Source organism: Trypanosoma theileri (assembly GCF_002087225.1).
Source record: "Trypanosoma theileri isolate Edinburgh chromosome Unknown TM35_Tth_12_V1, whole genome shotgun sequence".
Taxonomy (NCBI): Eukaryota; Euglenozoa; class Kinetoplastea; order Trypanosomatida; family Trypanosomatidae; genus Trypanosoma; species Trypanosoma theileri.
Window position 1 is genome coordinate 60352 of NW_021639854.1, and position 20836 is coordinate 81187.

A 20836-nucleotide genomic window follows, 5' to 3' on the forward strand; every position below is an offset into this window, starting at 1 on the left:
GGGGTGGGAGTATTATTTCTTTCTCTCCTTCCTTTTTTCTTTTCTACTGTATATCTTGTTTTATTTTTCAAAGTGGTATTCTAATATTCCTTTATTCTGTCCTTATTCTTCCTTTCCTACTTTCTTCCGTTTAATTCTCTGTTAGCTTGTCCGTGTTGTTGTTGTGCCTTCTTATCTATATATAGACTTTGCGTGATGAGTGGGTACCGCAAGCGAGACTACGATGATTACGCGGGAGAGGAGGCGGGCCGCGTGCGGTACAGTGATCTGCCGCCCGAGACGAAACTGCAGCGGCGGCGAGTGGAGCGGCGGGAGAAAAAAGAGCGGGAGCGCACACTCGCGTACTTCACATCTGTGCAGCGGGCCCTCGATGAGTGGGCGGCGGGCGGCGGGGATGCGGGGAACATCGCCGCCCTCGTCGACGGCTTCATCGTCGAACTCATCAAATTACTCCGCGCAGACCCCACGCTGCACTTACTGCGCAACGGCACCGTCTGCAGGGCCATTGAGGCGGCACTCGCACACTCACTCCTCTTACATCTCAAGTCACTTCTCTACGTTCTCCTCGGCCGCGTGTACGACACCGCGGCATCCCCCACCGCCAGTTACGTTCTCGAGGCCATCGTCGCAAGACTCACCGCCGCCCTCGCCGCAGAGGCATCTAATCAACAGGACGGAGAGACACTTCGCATAGGCGATGAGGGATCAACACTCGCAGCGGAAATGACAGTTGGCGGCCCCGGCGCCCACGCCGACGGCGGCGTTCCAAGTGTCGCAACACTCCTCGCAGGTGTTGTGGACGAACTCGCGGAACGATCGGACGATATTATTTTGCACGAAGTTGCCGCTCGTGCGGTGCGCTCTATTGTGTTACTTCTCGCCGGCCGCACTATCCGCGGTGCCCCACCGCTGCAACACCCCGTGAAGTTTATACCGCAATTAGAGAATCTGGCCACAGCACTCATGCAGTCGTTAGAGACAACCTTTGCGGATAGTCGCACCCAATCTGATGTTGACGTCTGGCTTGCCATTGCCAGTACACCAACCGCAAGTTTTATTGTTCAGAACCTCCTACGTGTGAGTGAGGAAGGCACGGCGGTAGATGTGGTGGTGCGTCAGCGTTTGGAATCTGTTAATGATAGTGCCATTTGTAATGGTAAGAAGGGTTCAACACTGTTGCGACGATTGCTATTGGATCCCATGGGATGTCATATCTTCCAAGCGTATCTAAAGGTTCCAGTACCAACTAACGTTTTGGAGGCATGTGATTTGATCGCCACTCGCAAAGCAGCTGAAGCCGAAGCAGGAAAAACACAAAAATCCACAAAAGAACGACGACTTAAAGAAATTATGCGTGATATTGCTGCAGAGAATAAGATGGAGGAAAAAGAGGAAGAAGGGACAAATACTCTCAACGTGGATGAATACCAAACGTGTTGGGATAAAGCTCTTGATGTTTTATTGGAGGCGATGGATGAACTTCTCGATCCTTCGGTAGATAGAGTCTCACAGGCGGCATATGCTATACAGGATCTTGTGCTTTTCACTCCAACGGCATTGCACTTGGAACGTATCTGGGAGAAACTGCTTAAACCTAGACTAGAATTATTTATTTCTAATCCAGCTTTAGCACAAGTTCTTGTTCTCTTTACACGCAAATGTGCCTTCTCCGGTCCACCCAACACATCAGATGATGAGGATAATATAGCTGCAGTATTAGATAACCGTGGTGCTGGTGGTAGTAGTAGTAGTACTGGTAGCGGTGGTGAAGTACTTCCAAAGGATATTGAACAACACTTGTATGCTGATGTTGCGCAAGGGGTACGCTATTTTCCTGTTTCTACTGAATTTCAAAAATCGGTAACGACAACATTATGTTTTGGGATGAAACAACTCTGCACAAAAGGTGCTACACAATATCTTCTTGTGGAGGGTGGTATGCGAGAGAAGGGATATGAGGTGGCACGTTGTATTCTTCACTTCAATACCTCCGCATCGGCAATGTTTATTCACGCAATGGATAAGTTATGTCTTTCTGATGTTGATGCACTTATGCGACAGACAAAGGGTAGTCTTGTGATACAGCAGTATCTTCGTGCCGCCGCAGGTCTACATGCATTTTCTTCTAATTCTTCTTCAACCACTGCCTTAGCGACAGGAAAGAACGTAGATGAGCAAAAAGATGAGAAAACTGCATTAATGAGATTTCTACGCCGAATTAAGGAACTACTACCGGTGTTAGTGGATGACAAGTGTGCTGCATTCGTGGTGGAAGTATTATATGAAGTTGGATCTCTGGGACTAAAAGAGGAACTGGTAAAGTTGTTGGTACCTATTTACAGTACTTTTCGTCGAGTACATGTGGAAATGAAAGATCAAGAAGAGGGGCAAGAACAACAGGAAGATGTAGAAGGAAATACTTCTGGTACAAATCGTCCTCAAATGCGTGGGTTTATTGCTGGAAAAGTAATGACGAAGTGCTGTGTGGAGTTGTACATGCACCGACCTGAGGAATGGATGAAGTTAGCACGGCGTCAATGCCAAGTGCAGAGACTCCTACAACGCATGTCTGCTGTCACACTGTAGCATTTCAAAAAAAAAAAAAATAAGAATAAAAAAAACAATACAAATATAATATTTCTGGATAGGCTATATATACAGCTCTTTCACACTCTAATCGAAGCGCCAAAATAAACATTATTATTATTATTATTATTATTATTACTATTATTATTATTATTATTATTATTTATTACTGAAGTGGTTTGGCAGAACTGTTTACCTCTCCTATTATTAGATTTCTTCTTTCTAAGGGATTTTTCCTAATTCTTTTTTTTTTTTTGCTGTGTGACGCACAACTGTGTATGTCTTCTTTTCGCTTTTTCTTTTTCTTTTTCTTTTTTTTTTTTTTACTACAGCGATGAGTTGCTCGCGGGAGGAGCTCCGTACTCTGATGAGTAGGCTAGAGTACATGGAGCGCCGCGAAAAGGAACGTGAGCGAGATCTGAATGATCAGCTGGACACTGTGCAGCGGGATCTCGCAACTACCCGCAGTGAGTTCAACACGGCAGAGACAAAGTGCAGTCAAGAAATGGCACAGATGCAAAAAGACTGGCGAGCAGCAATGGCATTAACACGGCAGGCACTTGATAGAGCGGAGTGTATTTGGCGTGATTTAGTGATGGAAGAAAAGGACCGACTTGTGAAGGAACTGCAGGAGCGGGAACGAGAGCGATTTGATGTTACTCAACGCGTTGTGGGGGATCTCGCTGAGCAGGTCTCGCGTCTCTCAGAGATTGTAGCAACGAAATTGACAGATATAAAGCAACAACAACAACATGAACAGTGTGTTGAGCGGGAAATAGAGAAGCACCGAGTGTGGCTTCAAGAGCATAAGAAGAAGGAGTCTGAGTTTTTGTGCTTTTTCAAAGAAACATGTACACAACTGCAGAATGCTATTCATAAAGAAGAACAGGCGAGAGAGGAAAGTATGAGACGTATTGAACAACTCCTGATGGGTACTACCACTAACACCACCAGCAACAACAATAGTAGTAACAACGCTATCAAAAAGGTGTATCATTTTTAGATTCTTTAGATTAGATCTTTTCATGCGCGTTTGCGTATACGAGTGAGTATAGAGTAAAACGAGAGAAAGTTTTATTTTACTTGTTTTTTTTTTTCTTATTTTTATTTTTATTATTTCTTTCTTTTCTTTCTCCTTGGTTATATATATATGTATGTTTATTACTAACCTTGTACTTCTTCTTTTCACTCTCTGAACGCTTGTGAAGGAAAACAAAAGGTATAGAGTGAGAGAAAAAGAAAAAAAAAAAAAAAAACCCTCTCACCCATTACAGCAACAAGAAGAAGAAAAAAAGAAAAAAGAAAGAAAAAAGTACCCAAACGTTCATGATATGGGCGAGCGTGTGAATATCTGCGACTTGTACCGCTCCTACTGCGTTGATGAGGGTTGCCGCGCCAACTCTGCGGTGCTGCAGTACATTGAGGACCGTGGGGCGATGCACTCACTCGAGCAATTACTCCTCGGCAACAATTATTTGGGCCCGCGAGGTCTGCGGCCGGTTATTCGCCTCGTGGCGTACTGCCAAACACTCACGCGGCTCAATCTTGATGGTAATGGCGCCAATAACGATACGGTGGAACAACTCTGTATCGTGTTGGAGTCTCACATGGGCGTGCAGTCAGTGAGTCTTCGCAGCAATCCAATTACGGCAACAGGGGGAAAGCGAATACTGCGGCTGGTGGAGTGCAATCCACGCATTACTTTTGTGGATCTCACAGACACGGATGTGTTTGAAGCGATTATATATAAAATAGGTGTCGTTACAGGAAACAACCGGCGGAGGGCAATGGAAGAGACACCACAACTGGTTCTTACAGAGATTGATGAACAGTATCAACACCAACAACATCAGTCGCGTGGATACATGAGTTCCCTGCAGGCACAAGCCGCTACTGAGACACCAACGCTCTCTCTGTTGCCACCTGTGGTGAGGGACACAACATCAACAACAGCAGCAACAGCAACAACTACACTTAATACCACTACTACTACTACTACTGCTACTACTACTAATACTACTAGTACTGCTGTGGGAGGAGGAGGAGGAGGAGGTGGAGGAAAAGGAGGAAAAGGATTATCCTCAAGGCATGAGAATCCTTTACATGCCTCTAAAGGTGCCCCAGTAATTACAAATATTCAACCGCGTCCACCAATTCCTGCTATTGCGTCAAGGGAATCTACAAGACTACCGGAAGTGCAGCGGCAACAACTACTACGTCGATACCGTGAAAAGGCATTGTTGTTTCGTGAAATTAATTCCAGTTCAGCAAGTAAGGCTGCAGATCGTGCACGGGAAGAATTAATGCTTCTAGAGAAAAGCATGAAAAATCAGAAAAAAACTGCAATATTGGAGACAATATTAGAGAAAAAAGAAACTCCTGCTGCTCGTAAAGAAATAAAAGAATCTGCTGATACAATAGAGATGAATGCTGATACAGATACTCTCTCATTAACACCACCAAATCAAGAGCAGGAACAAGAACAAGAACATCAACAAACAGATAGTAAAGAAGGGAAAAGTAAAGACTCGGATACGGATTCCCCTAATGGTATGGAGAATGATACAGAAAAACCGTTTGGACAAACAGATGGTGATACAGGCGACGATACCCCTGGAGAGAATATAACATTTGGAGTTGTAGATGCAGAAGCACGCCCTCGGGAGTTTAGAACATCAATCAACGGAGAGCCATTTACAACAGATAGCAGTAACTTGATGGAAACTGCCGATAATGATGAAAATGATGGTGATAATGATGATATCCCTCTGGGATTACTGCAAGTAAGTCCTCAGTGGATGGCGCTTGATAGTAGTGAACAGTTCCAAAGACTTTTTAACACTGGATGCCGTTCTTACGTAAAGCATGACTTTGATACAGCGTACACTGCGTGGAATGAGGCAATGAGTATTGCTGTGAAGAAAAAGAATCGTGAATGGATGGCGGTATTAACGAATAACTTACAACGTCTTAGCTATGAAATGCTTGTACGTGAGGGTGTAGATCATCTCGAACACGATAGACTTGAGGAAGCTGATACTTCCTTTCAACGGGCAATGGAAGTAGCACAAAAATCACATAATGCTAAATGGGAGGCGGATATGCATAAAGCCCGTAAAGATGTACAACATGCCGTGTTCCGTCGTTGTCATGAGTCGGCACTGCGATTGTTTGAACAGGCAAAACATCAACCACTACACAGAGTAACAGATGATGATTACTTTATTCTTCCTGGAACCGATTTGTTGGTTCAGCACACAGAGGCGTATGTAAATGAGTGGCCACGATTACTGCTTGTGAAGGAGGCAGTTGAAACATGGGCGGCATCCCGTCGTGTCCTGCAGCATATTGGTGGAAGTGCAAGTCGTGAACTTGAGAATATCGTCACTCAGTCACTTGATGATGTTACCTGTTTTCTCGCCCGGCGTTGCTTTGATACGGAGGACACACTCTCATTATCTTGGATGCGTACATCCCGCTATAGCTATCACGAGTGTATTATGCTCTGTACATTATGGACCGATATGGCCTCATGTGATAAGTTCTCAGAACATCATAAACTCTTTGCAGCCCTCGCCGCAGCGCAGATTGGCAATTTTTATCTTGCCACGAATCAACTCACGCACGCACAGACACAATTCGATACACTTGAATCACTTGCCGTAGAACTTGGTGATCCTTTATTGCGTGCATCGGGGCATACATTCAGTGCTTTGGTTAATTGGCAACGTGCACGCTATGCAGTGGCGGAATCCTTGTTGCGTGCGGCGTTATTGGAATGGGGGGCATTATGTGAAGTGGAATTTGTTCAACATTCTCATTTAAATGAGAGTGAAATGAGCAGTAACAGTAAGAGTGGAAGAGGAAATACCAACAGTGATTCTACTGGTAATAGTGGTGGTAAAAGAAACAGCAATGTTAGTAATTCTGGTACCGTATGTAGTTCAAAATTAATGGGATCTGTTCCAAGAGATTATATAGGTTTAATGGAGTCGATAAGTTATAAGTATCTTGTATCAAGTATTGCAAGTACATATCGCTATCGTGAGGCCCTTGAAGTACTAGAGCGAAGTTTGGTATGTAAGTATCGCGATCTACTATTTGAAAAATTAAAGGTAAACTTTACAGCTCAACCTACACTTGATCATATCGTGGCTACTTCTTCGCAAATACGTTCTCCATTTATTTATCAACTTGTAACACAACGGTATGAATGGTCAGCTGAAGAACGGTGTTTTGTAGTAGATGAGAAATTACTCATGTGGGTAGTACCACAAGGTAATGAGATGCGATTTGTTGAAGTTGGTGTTACCAAAGACTTTAAAGTACCTTCTATTAACAGTCTTGTAGAAGTGGTACGCCGTGAGTTATTGCTCGATCCATTCTCCAGTTCCAATAGCGGCGGCGGCGGCGGCAATAATAATAATAATAATAATAATAATAATAATAATAATAATAATAATAATAATAATAATAATAATAATAATAATATCAAGATTAACACCAATACTACTACGACTACTGGGTCTGGTACTACGACTACTGGGACTGGTACTACTCCCACTGCTACTACTACTACTACTACTACTACTACAACTACCAATAATAATAATAACAATAATAATAATGTGGCGGAAGATATTATTATGACTTTTCCGAAACGTTCATGGGTGGAGCCATTGCAGACACTTTACGCTATTTTTGTGGACCCCGTTGTGGAGTTCCTTCGTGCACTTGATCCGCTCTTTCTCAGTAAGAATGGTGTTATTACGCTTATTCCCACAGAAAGACTTTGGCTAGTTCCCTTTAATGCCCTTATTGCCCGCAATGGGAACTTCCTCGTTGAGGACTTTGCCGTTCAACTCGCCTTCTGCGCCACACAATGCGCCTTTTCCGCGCTTAGTGTACGCCGTGTGCTGCAGCGTGATCTTCACAGAGATGTTGTACTTGTGCAGCGAGAGGCGGAGACGCCGGCGATGCATTTACTCGCCCACGTGTTGTTTCCATTCGACGCGCTGCGGTCCACACGCGAAGGCACCGCCGTTGTGCGAACACTCGCCGAACACAAACGGCACACCGATGAGTCGAGAGGCACCACAACTTCCGAAATCCTCATTGATGATCTCAACGCCCTGCGGGAGTTACTGCCAAAGAGTCGAATGGTGCACATCGCGGCCTCCACAACAAGCGGCACCTGCAATGATGATGGCAGTGCGGGGGCTATTTGCATTGCGGCATCACGAGAAGAAATCGCGTTACTGCGGGCATCTGAGATTGCACGGATGGAACTCTTTGCGGAGCTTGTGGTGATGAGCAACACCAACATGTCCACCTCTCGCGTGGTGGGCACACACGATGATGTGCAGGGACTTATCCGCGGATTTCTCTCCGGTGGAGTGCCGTGTGTGATTGTGGGCCAGTGGTGCACGCCCGACATGGTGCCCTCTGATCTCTTCTCGAAGTTCTATCAAATACTCGCAGAGGCCCACAAGAAACAACAACGGCCGCCTTCCACAAACAGCTCCACACAAGCCACCACCACCGCCGCCACCGTAACGGCACCAATGAATCCTTCCAACAGTGAAGATGAGGCGGGTGCACATGAATCAGCAGATCTGCATCGACACAAGGCATTAGTTCTCGCCTGGGCTATTCGTGCATTATTAGAAGAAAGCTTTTTCCGCTTTTCTCCACGTGCCTGGGCGGGTTACTGTTGCGTTGGTTATGGATCGTATCAGTAAGTGGAACTAGCAACAAGAAAAAAAAAAAAAAACACCCAATAGTGAGAAGTGTTATTATTTTACTATTATTTATTCATTTATTATTATTATTATTATTATTATTATTATTCCTTTTTCGTCAGCATCACCGCCAATCTATTCCATTCTTGCAATATGTACACTATTTATTAGTGGTGTTTACGTCTGCACGTGAATATCTTTTTTTTGTTTTTCCCCTTCCTCCATAGTCTTCCTCCATAGTCGTCTTCTGTATGACTATATATATATATATATATATATATGGGGGCTATGTGTATGTGTTTTTGATTGTATTTCATTTTTGCACTATTGGTATAATGAGATTTCTTGTTTTTTTTTATTTCCACTTTATGTAAAAAAAAAAGGAATTAAAAAAAATACAAGTGTATATATATATACCAAATTGGAGAGAACGTTGTGTTGCAAAAAAGAAAAAAGAAAATGCATTCACAACTAAATATGTACTAAATTGGAAATAGTCAAAATAGAGCAATGGAATCCAAACAACAACAAAAGAGTTTCTCTGTTATTTTATTTTTTTTTTTTTCCCCTCTTGTGTTGCACTCAGTGTACTGTGTTATCTCTCGGATCGTTTGCCGCATATATCTTTTCTTTTCTTTTCTTTTTTTTTTTCTTAATTGTTCCCGTTAGCAATAGATATTATTCGTGGAATCAAGGGAAAAGAAAAAAAAAAAAAAAAAACGTCGATAATAGAGAACGATACACCAAAGGGTGTTTAATACTTCATAGTAGAAAAGAATACGTTTATATATATATATATATATATCATCTATATCTGTATATTTATAAATACCCTACTTAAAAGAAAAAGAAAAAAAAATGTATTCAGAGGCGTATACAGGAGAACTACCAAGGGAAGAGCGTCAACCAATGTCTGATCATGAAGTTTTATTCTTTGGATGTCTTGCGGTGATGATTTCAGAGGTGCGAGTAAAGGGATTGGAATTACAGCAACAATTGAAGTCATGCAGTGGGGCTCAGTTACTTGTGCGAGCCGCCGTCACACCTGTGGGAACAGAGGCAGTGGAACGCATAGGAGAATCTATACAATCCAACAAGTATGCACTTCAGAATGCAGAAATGGCGGATGAATTACTTATTCCTATAATGCTGGAGCGGGCTCCTCATGTTACGACTAATGCTACTGTTACTGGTATGAGTGCTGCGTTGTCTAGCGCTGCGTCGAGTAGCAGTCTTCTTAAGAACAACAACAACAACAACAATAATGTCGAAAAGAAGGAAAAGGAGAATGAAGAAGAAGAGGAAGAGGAAGAGGAAGAAGAGAAGGATAATTTACATAAGAGTATGGATGAGAAACCATCATTAGAATTGGCACTGAATATTGATTTTTTGCGTAATGGTGTATCCACCACTACTGCCCGCCGCACAGTGATGATTAACTCATTATATGATGTGGGAGAACAACACTGTGGAGTGGCGACGGCCCGTGTTAGTGCCGCTGTACTGCGGGAAAATAAATTCTTGGAGTCCAGCCCTTCTGTGCGGGTGAATACCTCCAAGTTATCCTCCGTGTCTGCGGAGAGAAACGAGAATGCGAATTGGTGCGGTGTTGAGGTTCAAATTATTGTGCGGGCCATTGACGCCTCCGCCCCACTGCGGTTAATGCTGGCGGCTGAAGATACCGCACGGTCAATACTTCGAATGCCAAAACTACAGCCATACACAATGTTTGTATTCCCACAGCAGACAACTATTCCCTATGGTGCTGTCCAACTGGATGCTCTTTACTATTTTTACCACAACTTCTTTGAACAGTACTTTAATAAAACTATCAAGACAACAGCTCACGTCCTTCAGTTACTGCAGTCTTCTGGAAAGGAAAGTACTGAAGGTGGTAATCATACACAACGGAATGATGGAAATGAAATGAATAGCTGGTCTGCATTACATTCTATAGACTTACGGCCAGTGTTGATTGGAGATGACGCCCTCGCCCCGCTGCTCGCCACACTCTTTCACTGTTCATCTCTCAATACAATGATATTAGATGAGAATAGCGTAAGTGATATCACATGCTATCGACTCGCTGCACTCTTTCACAAACACAGATGTCTCCGATCCATTTCAATCAAAGGCAACAATATACATGAAAGCGGTGCTGAACAACTGTTGCGTCTCGTTCGCCGTAATAAACGAATCACAAAACTCTGCGCTAATGGGAATCTATGTACATCTCGTGTATTGGAACGCATTCAACGAGTGGTGGAAATGAATACGGAGACACATGAGAATGATCCTTTCAACGTCCTTTCCAAGACGTACGCATACGCTGTTTCTCCCATTTCATTTCCCTCCTCTATAGTTAAAAGAGCTCTTGCTGTATGGGCTATGTTATCTGCAGCCTCCGTGAGTGTAAATCGTCCGTCCTCTGCTATTGCTGCTTCTGCTTCTGCTGTTGTTGCTGCTGCTCCTGCTGCTGCTGATAATGATGAGGGAAATCTCTCAATTATTCCACAATGTGCATTAGCGCCGTTATTGAATGAAGTTATGCGTGCGGTTGCGTGTCGAATGTCATCTATTATACAAGATCCTTGGGTCCGTATGGTGTTTGCCGATATTGAGAGCTACAGAAGGAGTCCTATGTCCTTGCAAGAGAATATGAAGGATCTAGATAATAACAAGAAGGTTCAAAACAACGACAGTAACAAGAAAAATAGTAGCAATAATACTAATAATAATAGTAATAAAATAAATAATAACATGCTAGAAAATTGTAATGTTGAAGATACTAGTGAAGAAAATGAGATGATATCTCTGGTGAATGTAGAAGAACTATACAATTATTCATTTCTTCACATTATTGTTGTTACAATGCGGGCTATAGCAGCTGGAGGAGAATGGACTGAAAGTATGGCAGTCCTTCGCGGGATTGGAAAGCGCCAAAAGAAAATTGGTGTCATGCCAGAAGATTATCGTGACGCGCTGCAGGCATTCATACAGTCCCTCACTGGAGTGTGTGGAAAGGATCATGCAGATGCGGAACATTCTGTAGCATTTCTTCAATGTCTGGCATTAGGTGTGAGAACTGCTGTATCTGTTTAGATTGCACAGTATCTATTGGAATGTATGCATCTACTCTGTTTCTCTCTCTCTCTCTCTCTCTCTCTCTCTCTCTCTGTGTGTGTGTGTGTGCGAGGATAAATGAGATGGTGAGAACGTTTTGGGAAAATGGTAATGGGAATAGAGAGTATATATACACATATACGTATACATATTCCTGATACCATAATAGATGTCCTGAAGTGCTAGAGAATTTCTAGACTTCTCTATTTTTTTTTTTCTGAGAATCTGTCTGTGTGCGTGTGAATGTATGTTTCTTGGAGACGAAATGTTTTTCTTTTTTCTTTTTTTTTTTTTTTTTGAACGTCTCCTCTGTTATTTATTTCTTATCTACTGTATTTATTCTTTGGAATTGTTTTGTTTTTACTTTTCTACCTGCTCACTTATGTACACGTAAATATCTCTTCTGGTTTTCTTGTTGTTGTATTGGTGTAGTTTTATCAAGCTATCATTCATAAATTATTATTTTTATTTATTGCAAATTTTCACTAGTGGTGTGCCTCATTACGACGGCGCACCTGGAGAAACTTGCACAGAGTTCTCTTCTCATTTAAGAGAAACGAGGAATCTCATCGATAATACGGAAAGTTAGATTTAACTATCTTTCCATCTCTAGCACTCTCACTTTTTATATTTATCTATCTATATATCTATCTATATATATATATATATATATATATATCAGGAGGATACCTCTCATGTTTGAACGTGTTATTCGTCTGCGTCCGTATGAGTATGTCCACATTCTTGACAACAACACCTGCGAGGTGCATCTTGTGGAGGGCCCGCAGTGCTTTACGCTGCTCGACCATCACGTCAAGCTGCACAGCACTGTCCAGCGGCACATTGTGATTCCCACCAATCACTACTGCGAGTGCGTGCAGAGTGATGGACACCGCACCGTGCGGCTGAGCGGCCCGCCGTTCCCGCTGCGGCCGGGCGAAACGGCGTCGGAGGTGCGACCGCTGCGAGTTCTCACCGCCCGCGAGGCGATTGTGCTGCACGTCCTCGCGGATTACATCTACAGAGACGCAAACACCGGCGAGGAGCGGCGGCGGATTGCGGGGGAGCGGTGGTTGATGCAGGGGCCCGGTGTGTACATCCCGCGGGTGGAGGAGGAAGTGCTGCAGTCGGTGGAGCCCGTTATTATTCCCATCGATGGGGCGCTGTTAATGCAGGCAACGTGTGATTTCACGGAAGTGGATGGAACCAGACGAAGTCTTGGTGAAGTATGGTTGGTACGAAAACCAAGGATGTATTTTCCAAACCCAAATACAAAAGTCTTAAATTTCTTAATTGGTAAGGTTCTGTCACCCAAATTAGCATTACATGTAAGAGCACTCAATTCTTTTTATGATGTTCACTACAAGAAGGAACGAGTGGCAGGAGAAAGATGGCTTGTAACGCATGATGTAACTCCTATGTTTTTACCAAGTGAACATGAAGAAATTGTAGAGCCTGTGAAGCTCACCATTCTTCGATGGGGACAATATTGTGTGGTTTCAAATATTGTACGGGATGGTATTTGTCACTATGGTGAACGTGAACTTCGCAAAGGTCCTTGCAGTTTCTTACTACAACCGGATGAAAGTCTTTTAGATGGGGAAATAAAGGATGCGTATCTTCTTGGGGCCCATGAAGCACTTCTTGTAGAGGCTCTCACAACTTTCACAGATGAAGAAAAGGAAGAACGTATTATCTCCTCTCGCTGGTTAGTGCATGGACCATGTAGTTACATCCCACCACTTGAAGTACGTGTATTGGAGCGGCGTAAGAGAATGTTACTTAGTGGAGATAAAGGCGTGTATGTACGGAATATACGCACAGGTCGAATTACCGCTATGCATGGACAAGCATTAATGTTAAGTGAAGATGAAGTATTATGGGAGAAACCAATTGATCCACTGGTGTGTCGTCTGTTAGCATCTCAACAACTCTCGGTGTATGATATTAACGCCTCCTCATTAGCGGCAGGGGAAGAAACACAAACTACACATCATGTGATCTCCTGTAAAGTCCCACACAATGCATTAATACAATTATATGATTCAAGTAAAAATACAAGCCGTGTAGAGGCAGGTCCTGCCGCTGTTTTTCTTGAGCCAAATGATGAATTTACACCCATTTCACTCTCTGGTGGACGACCAAAAGTACCCAATTGTATTCATTCACTTTGTCTTTTTCTTGGCCCTGATTTTATGGCGGATATCATTGAAGTAGAAACTCTGGATCACGCTCGTCTCGCACTTAATCTTGCATATAACTGGGAGTTTGATACCTCCGATAGAGAACGTATTAAACGTATTGCTTTTGCCGTTCCAGATTTTGTGGGAAGAGCGTGTATGACACTTGCAAATCGTATTCGAGTCGCTATTGCTGGTGAAACATTTGATAATTTTCACCGAAACTCTTCATCCTTGATTCGTCAAGCTATTTTTAAAAATGTTTCTGGGGCAACCGAATTACGTGGTGATAGTCTATATTTCCCTGTTAATGGTCTCGTAATAACAAATGTGGATGTACACAGTGTAGAGCCTGTGGAATTAAATACACGTAATGCTTTAAAGAAGAGTGTACAACTCGCTGTGGAAATTATTACCAAATCACAAGAGAATGAAGCTTCTCATCAAGCTATGCTACTGGAGCAAGAAGCAAAAGGAGCACTTGAACTTCAATTGATGAAAGATAAAGCATCTGCAGAAGCTGAGCGTATTACACTACTTGAAGTATCGGCTGCTAACAATATCATTGAACTCAGTGGTGCCAGCAAAGCACAGGCACTTGCTGAGAGTGAATCTCGATTAGTAGAACTACAAGGAGAAGTAGATGTGACCGGCACACGCTGTGAGGCTCAAGAGGTGATGGCCAATGCGGAATTAGAAATACAGCGTGAGCGGATGGAATTAGATCTCGCCCATCGTCGTGCGATGAATGAAATAGCCGTGAAAAAAGTTCAAACACTTGCAGATATTGAGGCAACGAAGTTTGAAAATATAATGAATGCACTTGGAAGGGCAACTATTGAGGCTATGGCCCGTGCGGGTCCAGAGTTGAAATCCAAACTTCTACAAGCATTGGGGCTTAAGGGATTTTTGCTTACAGACGGAACAGCACCTATTAATCTCCTGGGGATGGCGGACCGTGTGGTACAGGAACGACCAGCAACAAAACCATGAGAATGATTATTATTAGTTTGGAAAATTATTTCTTTTTTTTTTTTTGTTTTCTTACATTGCGGTTGCTTCTATAAGCGACTTGTTATTCTTACGAATTTTTTTTTTTTTTTTTTGATGATGATGATGATGATGATGATGATGTTGTTGTTGTTGTTGTTCTTATTTTTCAAGGCAATATAATTTTTTGCTAGACGCATTTAACTCATGCGGGTGTTCCCTATCGTTGCTATTTCCGCCCAAAGTGAAAACATCACCATTCAGCCCTCAATACACTTCAATTCTTCTTATCTGCTCTTTTAGGACTGAGAACTATATATATATATATACTATTTACGGTTTTTTTTTTTTGGTTACCCCTTTTAGTTTTAAGTTTTTATTTCTTTACTTTGACTCCTCTTTTATTTTTTTCCCCCCCCCCTTTTTTTTTCCCCCTTTTCTTTATTTCTTTCCAAAAGACATATAAACTGTGTATATCAGGGATTAAAAGACGTTGGTCTAAGACAATAAATACACTCCTGAGTATAAAAAAAAGATAGTTTCTATTAAAAATGACGAGTGCTCTCCGTGAGGTTGTTATTGGGACTGATGATAATAATGATGATAGCTACCACCATACAGCAGAGATAGACACAACAACAACAAAAACAAGAAAAAAAACAACCGGATGGGATGAACATTTCTCGCAGCAACCAGAACTTGCAGAAGTAGAGATATGTATCGCATCACTACGGGCACTTGTGAAGAATGATGGTACTCCAATAGAGCCCACTGACTTTGAACGCATTAACACTATTGTAGATCGTCTTGATCAAGTGTTTTACTGGGCTGTTGAGGAGGCTACAACATTCATTCACGAACCAAGTCTATTAAAACAATGTGAAACTCCACAACTTGTAGTTTTATGTTTAAATACAAAACGTCCAAAAATTATAATAGCTGCATTACGTATTTTACATCAACTCATGCGTCATGAAGAATGTGGACGTTGTGTATTTGAAATTGCTACTACAAATGAACTTTCAAAAGATGCGAAGGAAACTCAAACCTCTACAGAAGCTAGGAGAGATAATGTAGGTAAAGTTTTCTATGATATGATCGCTTCTATTATGGAACAACATGAAGGTGTTGTAGATATTCAGGCGGAATGTGCAGCCATTGCAGCGGAGGCATCTCATCTTGATATTGAAGGGTTTTTACATAGTTCTGTTATTAGTCATGTACTCACAGCTTTACAACGACATGGGGATAACACCACCATGCAGAGAGAAGGAGTACGACTCTTCGCCACACTTGTGGATATTCCACGAGAATCAACATGTGTAAATGTATTAAATGATTTTTCCCATGCCCCATTAGCAATTCTTTTATCTCAAATTGGTGTTGTTGTACAGTTTGTAGTCAATGCATCTAAAGCCCATACAAATAATTTAGATGTCAGACGTCACGCTATTCATTTCTTTCGTCGTTGTGCATCTTTTCCAGAAAATATACCTTTGTTATTAGAACATGGCGTCTACGCTTTCCTTGTGAAAACTCTTCTTTATGCCATACGTATGCCGGAACTCTTTGTAGAGGTGATAGAGGCGATTGCTTACTTTATACCATTATTAGATGTTTGGCAGAAGCGAAGTCTTCTTCTTGTTATCCGCCGTGTGTTGTTAACCACAACATCTTCGAGTTTTATTTCACTTTGTGCAGCACTTCTTGTGCGAGTAGTACAGACTGCCCCTAACGATGATGGCGTTTTATGCGGCCAACTCCAAAGCCTGCAACTGCAAGAAGAAGAAGAAGAAGAAAAGGAAAAAGAGGAAGAAAAGGCGAGATTGTCATTAAATAGAGTAGAACTTGTAAAGAGCGATTTCATTACATTAAAGGACGATGATACACGTAGATTTCTGGCATCTTGTTTCATTCCACAACTGCTTTGTATTGCCGATGATAACTTTGGGGAAGAAGATGCGGTACTACGGCGTTCGGTGAAGGAACTCGTTCGATTACTCTCTCAACATCATTGGCGATGAGACCTATCATTTATTTCTTCTGCTGTTTATATATATATATATATATGGGTATCAATACAGTAGTTTCTGTGAGGGTGAAAAGGATCCCCGACGGCTATTTTTTTTTTTTTTTTTCCTGAAGAGTGCCACACATAAAAGAAGAATAAATATGAGGCGAAAAACAACAAAAAAACAACAACAAAAAAAAAAAGAGTACATCAGGAGAAACTAGTTGGACTTCTATTACTCTTTAGAATGGAATGAGACACTGTTTCTTTGTATTCTCATCTTCTTCTTACTGTCTCTCATCTAATTCCCTTTTCTTTTCTTTCATTTTCTTTTCTCCCTGTTAGTGTGAGGAATGCCCTTCAGCGCGGGGCAGCGCCGGCGGCTCTCGCTGCAGTTCCTCATGTTCGACAAGGACTCCGACGGCCGCATCCCCACAACCGAACTCGGCCCGCTGCTGCGCTGTTGGGGCTTCTGCCCAACGGAGGCGGAAGTTCTCGCCGCAGCGCGACTGCTCGATCCCGACAACACCGGCGTTGTGCAGAAGCAGCAAGTGATGGACGCGGCGGAGTCGATGCGGCAGCAGGTGACAACAGAGGCTGAAGTGCGGGAGGCACTGCGGGTGCTCGACACAGACGGCGATGGATTCGTGACAACAGCAGAGTTGCGGCACGTGTTGTTGAACTTGGGATTTCGTTTGACAACAGAAGAGGTGGATGAAGTCCTCGCAGACGCATACGTAGATGAGGATCACCAAATCAACACAGATGAGTTTGCACGTATGCTCTTTGCTGACACGACGGAAGGGTCTAAAGACCCATTGGACGGATTGTAATAAAGGAATGTCGTGGTAGAGCGAAAAAAAAAAAAAAAAAAACTGTGAAGGAACAAGCAAGATGTGTCATTGATCCATCATCAATATTGTATTACTTTTTAATTTTTTTTTTATTTTTTCTGGTTTTTCTTGGCTATTACTTTTTATTGGAATAATAATTTTATGATATGATGCAGATTCCTCTTTTCTGTGATTTTTCTTTTCTTTTCATTTTTTCTAGGGAAGAGAAACAAACACTTGGTTCTGGTTATACTTCTCTACATTGGCGGTGTTTCTTGGGGGTTATTATTATTATTATTTATTCTTCTTGTGTGAACTTTCAAATGAGTGAAAGTCATCCAGTGCTTGTTATCGACAATGGTGGGTATACGATAAAGGCACTTTACATACATGACCCCACGAATACCGTCTCGCACCCACCACGACAGGCCGTTGTGCCTAATTGTGTTGGTGCTGCGGCCTTTGCCGGACGCGGTATTGTGGGTGAACAGTTGTTTAAACTACCGCACTTTCATGGCTTTATGGTGCGTCGTCCTGTTGATCGTGGCTTTGTTGTGGATGCGGCATTGCAGAGTTATATATGGGAGTACCTCTTGCAGGTCTTTGCAATTGCAGATGAGAGTGATGTGGAACTTCTTCTCACTGTGCCTTTTGCGGCACCAAAGCAGGTAGTGGAAGTATTACATTATTTAGTGGCGCAACGATTTAAATTTCGTGCGGTGACTCTCGTAAGTTCCACGTTTCTCGCTTTAGTGGCTGCTGCCTCTGTTCCATTATTACATGGAAGCACGACTGTCAATAATAATAATAATAATAATAATAATGATAATAATAATAATAATAATAATAATAATAATAATAATAATAATAGTAAAAGTGTTACGGAATTGCGCTATTATCTCCCAACAGTACCTCCACTCATGCCACTTGGTTGCCGTGAGGAGGAATTACACGATGCCCTGAAAGGTGAGGCAGTAGCGCCTGACAAACACACTTTGCAGCATCTTGTCTTCTCCCATGAGGCATTTCTCGTTCCGGAGCTTATCTTTCACCCCGTAGATGTTGGTATTCATCAAATGGGTGTAGTTGAGGCTATTTTAAAAGGTACGACACGCAGTTTGATCTTACGTGATGCACCAACATTACATCAAGCCCTATGTCGTCGTATAGTTGCATTCGGTGGGACAGCCAAGTTTAAGTATATGCGGGAACGGCTTTCAAATGAGTTGCAGAAGGAACTCATTAAGGAAATACAACTGGATATATCCACAGGAATGGCAACAACAACTACTACTACGACTACAAATACTAAAACTACCAATCCTGCTACTACGGAAATACCTATACTACAACAACTTGTGCAGCGACGTCGCATTAAATCTATAACAATAGATGAAAACAATACACTTGCTTCTTATTCCTTACACGACACAGAGCTACAACCACTCTACGGGGCACTTTCACTCCTCACACAAGCATCACAAAAACATTTACTTCAACAAGTAAGAAAACGAAGCCATGTGGACTTTTCAAATATAAGACAACCAAAAGGGATTCCACGAACACAGTCATCCACAATGCATAAAACACAGAAAGCTATTCAAGATGCACTCAGCGACCTACTGTAAAGTATCATTTGTATTTCACACAGCAAAAACACCTTGTATTACTCCCTCATACGTTTATTTACACCATGTCTTAAATCAACATGATCACATACACACTGTAACTACTCTAATACATCCTTTATCTCCTATTCGTATTAATATTCACATTTCTAAACAAAAAAAAATGAATAAAAAAACGAGAAAAAAAACAAGTCAATCTAAACAAAACATTACACAAGCAACTAAAAACAAGAACAAAACAATCATGTCAAATCGTCTGAACAACCTGATGCAACACATCTCCATCAAGGAGAGCGATGGAGAGGCCATGCGCCACGTGAAGCAGCGCCTTGCAATGGCGTCCCTTGCATCTCAGTTCACGGTGGGCAAGCATCACCTCAATCAGCTGGTGATGTACATGCTGCACGAAATGATTGAGGGCCTGGAGGGCCGCGAGAGCACGATACGCATGCTGCCCTCGTACGTGTACAAGGCGAAGCCGAGCTCGGCGACGGGCGTGTTCTACGCACTTGACCTTGGTGGCACCAACTTCCGTGTGTTACGTGTGTCGTGCAAGGCGGGCAAGGTGGTAAACCGCGTGGATTCCTCTTTTGTGATTCCAAAGAAGGCCCTGGAAGGGACTGCAACCGACCTGTTCGATTTCATCGCCAGCAGCGTGAAGAAGATGATGGAGACCAAGGCCCCGGAGGATCTGAGTCACACAGTGCCACTGGGCTTCACCTTCAGTTTCCCCACTGACCAGAAGAGCGTGGATCGCGGAATTCTGATCAAGTGGACGAAGGGCTTCTCGACTCAGGGCGTGGAGGGCAAGGATGTGGTGGACCTTCTGCAGACGTCGCTGAAGCGCGTGAACGTGAAGCTGAAGGTGGTTGCACTCTGCAACGATACCGTCGGTACGCTCATCACGCGCTACTTTGAGGACCCTGATGCGCAGGTTGGCGTGATCCTTGGCACTGGCTCCAATGCGTGCTACTTTGAGACGGCTGCCTCGGTGAAGAAGGACCCTGCCGTGGTTGCCCGCGGTGCAGCTCAGACACCAATCAACATGGAATGCGGTAACTTCGACTCCAAGTACAAGTTCGTGCTTCCGATCTCCGTGTACGACGAGGAGATGGACTCCATTACACTGAACCGTGGACATCAGGCACAGGAGAAGCTGGTTGCCGGCATGTATCTGGGGGAGATCGCCCGCCGCGTGATCGTGCACCTTGCCCAGTTGAAATGCCTGCCCAGCAACCTCGGGACCGCAATGGGTAAGCCTTGGAGCTTCGAGACGAAGTTCATGGGCATGATCTCTGCCGACCGCATGCCTGGTCTGCAATTCACGCGCGGCACGATCCGCCGACTGTTCGGTGTTGATGTGCATGAGGTTGCCGATCGGCGCGTGATCTGCGATGTGTGCCGCCTGGTTCGCGGACGCGCGGCGCAGGTTGGTGCCATGTTCTGCAGCGCCCCGCTTATAAAGACACACACACAAGGCCGCGCGACGGTTGCCGTCGACGGTTCAGTGTTTGAGAAGCTTCCCTCATTCCGCCGCCTGTTCCAGGATACCATGAACACCATCCTCGGTCCCGAGTGTGACGTGAAGGCGGAACTCGCGAAGGACGGAAGCGGTATCGGTGCCGCTTTTATCTCAGCACTGGCTGTCAACGACAAATGATTGAGCAGGAACAGGGTTGTGATGTGCGGTCCAGATCATATATAGAAGGCCGATGACTGAGACACGCAATCATATTTTTTTTTT

The 20836-nt window shown here is 43.2% G+C and overlaps 9 protein-coding genes across 9 annotated transcripts; all 9 read left to right on the plus strand.

Moving 5' to 3' along the window:
- Window positions 1-195: 195 nt before the first annotated feature.
- Window positions 196-2586, plus strand: TM35_000121260 (uncharacterized protein; the record flags this gene model as incomplete). Its single annotated transcript, XM_029025101.1, has 1 exon — window positions 196-2586. The coding sequence occupies one exon, from the start codon at window positions 196-198 to the stop codon at window positions 2584-2586; it is 2391 nt and encodes a 796-aa protein (XP_028883417.1).
- A 385-nt stretch (window positions 2587-2971) lies between these two features.
- On the plus strand, window positions 2972-3589 carry TM35_000121270 (uncharacterized protein; the record flags this gene model as incomplete). The annotated part of the gene is made up of 1 exon (XM_029025102.1): window positions 2972-3589. One exon carries the CDS (start codon window positions 2972-2974, stop codon window positions 3587-3589), a length of 618 nt encoding a protein of 205 aa, XP_028883418.1.
- A 328-nt stretch (window positions 3590-3917) lies between these two features.
- On the plus strand, window positions 3918-8327 carry TM35_000121280 (TPRcontaining protein; the record flags this gene model as incomplete). The annotated part of the gene is made up of 1 exon (XM_029025103.1): window positions 3918-8327. One exon carries the CDS (start codon window positions 3918-3920, stop codon window positions 8325-8327), a length of 4410 nt encoding a protein of 1469 aa, XP_028883419.1.
- An 858-nt stretch (window positions 8328-9185) lies between these two features.
- Window positions 9186-11429, plus strand: TM35_000121290 (uncharacterized protein; the record flags this gene model as incomplete). Its single annotated transcript, XM_029025104.1, has 1 exon — window positions 9186-11429. One exon carries the CDS (start codon window positions 9186-9188, stop codon window positions 11427-11429), a length of 2244 nt encoding a protein of 747 aa, XP_028883420.1.
- Window positions 11430-12145: 716 nt separating this feature from the next.
- On the plus strand, window positions 12146-14623 carry TM35_000121300 (putative major vault protein; the record flags this gene model as incomplete). The annotated part of the gene is made up of 1 exon (XM_029025105.1): window positions 12146-14623. The coding sequence occupies one exon, from the start codon at window positions 12146-12148 to the stop codon at window positions 14621-14623; it is 2478 nt and encodes an 825-aa protein (XP_028883421.1).
- Window positions 14624-15171: 548 nt separating this feature from the next.
- On the plus strand, window positions 15172-16644 carry TM35_000121310 (uncharacterized protein; the record flags this gene model as incomplete). Its single annotated transcript, XM_029025106.1, has 1 exon — window positions 15172-16644. One exon carries the CDS (start codon window positions 15172-15174, stop codon window positions 16642-16644), a length of 1473 nt encoding a protein of 490 aa, XP_028883422.1.
- A 340-nt stretch (window positions 16645-16984) lies between these two features.
- On the plus strand, window positions 16985-17464 carry TM35_000121320 (calmodulin; the record flags this gene model as incomplete). Its single annotated transcript, XM_029025107.1, has 1 exon — window positions 16985-17464. The coding sequence occupies one exon, from the start codon at window positions 16985-16987 to the stop codon at window positions 17462-17464; it is 480 nt and encodes a 159-aa protein (XP_028883423.1).
- Window positions 17465-17787: 323 nt separating this feature from the next.
- On the plus strand, window positions 17788-19092 carry TM35_000121330 (actin-like protein; the record flags this gene model as incomplete). The annotated part of the gene is made up of 1 exon (XM_029025108.1): window positions 17788-19092. One exon carries the CDS (start codon window positions 17788-17790, stop codon window positions 19090-19092), a length of 1305 nt encoding a protein of 434 aa, XP_028883424.1.
- Window positions 19093-19336: 244 nt separating this feature from the next.
- On the plus strand, window positions 19337-20752 carry TM35_000121340 (hexokinase; the record flags this gene model as incomplete). The annotated part of the gene is made up of 1 exon (XM_029025109.1): window positions 19337-20752. The coding sequence occupies one exon, from the start codon at window positions 19337-19339 to the stop codon at window positions 20750-20752; it is 1416 nt and encodes a 471-aa protein (XP_028883425.1).
- Window positions 20753-20836: the final 84 nt, after the last annotated feature.